Source organism: Dendrobium catenatum, unplaced genomic scaffold (assembly GCF_001605985.2).
Source record: "Dendrobium catenatum unplaced genomic scaffold, ASM160598v2 original_scaffold_40480, whole genome shotgun sequence".
In the NCBI taxonomy this organism is placed as follows: domain Eukaryota; kingdom Viridiplantae; phylum Streptophyta; class Magnoliopsida; order Asparagales; family Orchidaceae; genus Dendrobium; species Dendrobium catenatum.
This window is the reverse complement of record NW_021358938.1, coordinates 1-4566: the sequence shown is the minus strand read 5'-3', so window position 1 is coordinate 4566 and position 4566 is coordinate 1. Positions and strand designations below refer to the sequence as shown.

The following is a 4566-nucleotide window of genomic DNA, read 5'->3' as shown; positions in this document are numbered from 1 at the left end:
AATTGGCAGAATTTGTCCATATCTCTTTCTCTCACTCTTCATTGTAATCTCCACTTCACACTTCTTTCTACCATAATAGACAAAAATGCCTTAAACTATACAAATTGAAAGCAACCTTCAGTTAACTAATGAAAACATGATAAAAAAATCCGCTCGTCCCGACTTGCCCTTATTACCTTGCGTGCTGAACGGCGGCTGCAGGCCTACAAGTCTTACAATGCCGCAGTGCTTTTCCTTCTTGCCTCCTATCAGAGATTGCAATCCCGCAACATGTCTGATTGTAAATTGGAAAAAATATTCTCTACGACTGCCTGCCCTTCGTGCTCGCGACTGTATCCTTCATGGTGGTGCGGACCCATATTCCGGGTTGTGTAGTCGGATTTGAAAATTTTTGAATAGGACCCGAATAATTCTGATTGACGCTAACTCAACCCAAATAACTATTTTGAACACCTCTATTCTCAGAGTGTACTCTCTATCAAAAATAAATAATACATACTCATCTTCAAGATTAAGTGAAATTAAAATTTTTAAGTAAGAGAAAGCTATGGAATTTTCATAAAAATTGGATAGACAATTTTAATAATATAAAATAATAATAATATAATAACACATAAGCAAAATGGCTATTTTAGAAAAAGCATGTGAAATATTGACAATAGGAAAAGGAGCAGATATTTAAAATAAAATGTCACCAAGCAGCTAATAGTCTAATACACCATGGCAAATAGGGCCCATTTCCTTGAGATGAGAAATGGAGGAGCGAGGGAGGCAGAGAGAGGAATAAAGGCTGAATATGATGAATTTTGGTGGGTTATATTAAATATTTAATATTCAAATAAATTTATAATTAAATATTTAAATAATAGTTTACATAACTTTAATCAATTATTTTAAATTATATTTTAACTAATATTTAATATTGAAAATTTAAAATATATATTTAATATAATGTTGAAATCCTTAAAAAGCTGATTTTTTTGGCTGTTAAGTCCCGTATGCCGTCTGACTTTAGTACTGGACGAACTGCATAAAACAAAAGAATTTTGTGAAGAAATCCTGCCATTTCGTCTGTACGAACCTGGAGCAGTCGGGACGATCCGTCTGTAACGAATTGTCCAGAGAGCAGTCGCCCGGGACGACTTTGGGATTCGTCTGTCTGAAATTTGTCCCAGAGAACCCAATCGACCAGGATGAAATTTGGATCGTCCAGGACGATCAGTGTTATAAATATCAATTTTAGATATTTTGGATTCATTTTGGAGAGAGAGAAAAGGCAAGAGAGAATAAGAGAAGAAGAGAAGAGGAAAGCTTGGTTGGAGTCACGGAGCGCTTTTCGTCCGAACGACGCTGTTAGAAGATTGTTTTGTCTCGCGTAAGACTCCGACCCTAATTTCTGTTTTTCAAGATTTTGTATTTTTGATCGAGTTGTGCACTGTTTTTGTATTTTTTTGGGGTAGTCGAACTTTTGACCTGATTTTGTATTGACACACACTTTCACCGCACAACTTTTAGTAATGTTAATAGATTGAATTATGGTACACGATTATATTTCTGCGATGTTTTACCGGTCGGAATGATTCTACGCGATTTTAATTGAATATAAGAAAAATATCAGGACGTTGATTGATCTTGGATTCTATGAATAATTGTCTATATTGATGTCGTGAAGTCTACTGTAATTTGGCACAGAATTTGGAACTTGTGCCTTTTTTGCAAGGATTTTTTTGTGTAAATTTGACCCGCTGTCGTTCTCTGCCCGATTTTCGTACGATTTCTGATTTTCCCAAAATTGGATAGTATTAGATTGATATGCTTATGATTATTAGATATAATTCGCTCTAGATTGCTTTAATATTGATTATTAACTGATTATTGATTGATTTATTGATACTGGAACACACGTATAACCTAGTTGAACCATTGGTTGGAGATGATATTTGACTGTACAGCGATGGTGGGCCGACGGGCTTTCCTTTAACCATTGATATTGATATAACGATTGGGAGTTCAAAGGAAGTTTATAAAATGCCGACGGGCGAAAAGAAAGAGTGACGACTCTTATTGATTGAACCAATGTAAATTGATATCTACAACAGCAATATGGATTCTACAACAGCAACATAGCCAGTAGATTGTACTTGTTCAGTATATAGTATTGAATTGCATGTTTACTGTATTGATTGACGGATTTATTGCTTTATCGACTTCTGCTTTATTGATTGATCGGATTTACTGTATTGTACGAATTCTATTGATTTCATCGATTGACTACTGAGCATTGACATGGACATTGATAGATATAGATACTGTATTGATAGCATGGACATGGACATCGTATAGATTCATTGTATTGCTGCCTATAGATTTTATAGATTCACTGTTGCTATTGTTCTACACCGTATTGACTGCTATATAGATCTATTATTTCGTATCGCTTTTCTCGATTGATTTCATGGATTAGATCGTATTGATTTCATTTCACTGATTTGACCGTATCGATTTGATTGACGACATTGATTGATTGAGTTGATTTACCAAATTGCATGCCGCTGCATTGACTGGTTTTAATGACTATGGATTTCCGCTGCATAGACTCATTGACCATTGACTGATTCGGATTGATAGATTGACATGCATATTGATAGCATTGCCGTGCTTTGATTTCAGTTATAGGTATTAGGTGACCTGCTGGGCTTTGTAAAGCTCATTATATGTGGTTGATATTTTCAGGTCAGGGCTCGGGAGCAGGAGATAGGAGTTGATTCAGATCTACAGGTTTTAGTTCTTTTGATCGATAGATGATTCTTTTGTACTCAGGACAGGATAGTTCTTTACTTGTACTGATAGTGTAGTTCCTGAGTATTGTATATGATGTTTTGAGTTTTGAATCGACTGTTATATTGATGTTTAAATTTCATAGATGTTTGATAGATTGCTTAATGATGGATTATAGATAACTCTGGTAAATTGTTTGGCTATTGATCGACATTCTTTCCAAGTTAGATCTCGGGACATTACAAGTTGGTATCAGAGCAGTGTTATTGGAAGAATGGATTGTTACCAGAGTTGTAGGTTTGGATTGAGAGTTGGGTAGATTGGGTAGCTTTAAGAGCTTCATTGGCATACATCATTGCATGTGTGTATCATTAGTTTTGAATTGTGCAGGTGAAAAGATATGGATCCTCCAGCAGAATCTAGTGTACCGAATGAGCAACACAGCGCAGCTCCAGTGCCTTCAGAGAGTATGATGCAGTTAGCTACTGCGATTGCACATGTGATGGGGGATGCTCAGAGCAAGATGAGTGGGAGCAAAGAGGAAGAAGTTGACAGACACTTACAGATGTTTCACAAGCTGAAGCCTCCGTTGTTCAAAGGGGCTGTAGGACCACAGGCTGCTGAGGATTGGATCATGAGGGTGGAAAAGATTTTTGACAGCATGCAGTGTCCGGGGAATAGAAAAGTACCATTGGCAGTATTCATGTTGGAGAGTGAGGCAGAGAGATGGTGGATTGGACAGCAGAGAGAGAAATTCCAGGGGAAGACCAATGCTGAGATCACCTGGGATGAGTTCACTGCAGTATTCAGGATGTGGTTTGTACCACCGTCAACTCAGCGACAGATGCAGGAAGCTTTTATGAGATTGGAGCAAGGCCGCAAGTCTGTGATGCAGTACGAGGCCGAGTTTACTGCACTTGCGAGGTACGCTGCTCACTTGATTCCTACTCCTGAAGACAAGTGTTATAGATTTCTGCACGGATTGAACAGAGAGCTGAGGCAACCACTAGTACCTTTCCGGATCCATGAGTTTTCTGAGCTAGTGGAGCGGGCCTGATTGATAGAGATTGAGTTGGCGACACCGGTATCGAGGTACGAGGATACCAGGAGAAGGAGAGATGACGTACAACGAGATGATTCTGGCAGAGACAGAGATAGAGAAAAGAGAAGCAGGTATGAGGGTTCGAAGGGATCTACATCGGGATCTGCGTCACGATCAGCATCGATAGTATCATCTGGTGGTTCTGGCACGTGCATTCACTGTGGTAGACGACATGCAGGTCAGTGCTACCTATTGACGGGACAGTGTTTTCACTGTGGACAGCAAGGACATAGAGCAGCAGATTGTCCTCAGAAAGAACTGGGTGGAAGGACTGATTCTGGCACGGGTACAGGACAGCAGAGGACTGTTGGCTCGAGGGCCTACAGTGAGAGATCAGCAAACAGGATGGACGATAGGACTGTCAGAGATCAGAGGGAGACAGTTGCGCCACGACCTCCAGTGGTGCCACGCATCTACAGTCTACAGAGTTTACAGCATCAGGATCAACAACGACCAGAAGGTTCTACTGGTAAGATTGATTTGACTAACCGATTGATATTGACATATGAACATTGCATATTGACAATTGATTGATTGCATTGTGTGTTTTGTATGGATTCCGACGAGTTTTGTTTTGGATTTGGATTTCGATCGATTTGGTTTGCTTCGTGTTTTGCTTCGTACCTGTAGGGAAATGTCGGGACGACATTTTTTCTAAGGTGGGGAGATTGTAATATCTCGTTCCC

General features: G+C 39.2%; 1 protein-coding gene across 1 annotated transcript; it reads left to right on the top strand.

The window, feature by feature from the left end:
- Nucleotides 1-3178: 3178 nt before the first annotated feature.
- LOC110112898 lies at nt 3179-3835 on the top strand. Its single transcript, XM_020845285.2, has one exon. The coding sequence runs from the start codon at nt 3179-3181 to the stop codon at nt 3833-3835; it is 657 nt and encodes a 218-aa protein (XP_020700944.1).
- Nucleotides 3836-4566: the final 731 nt, after the last annotated feature.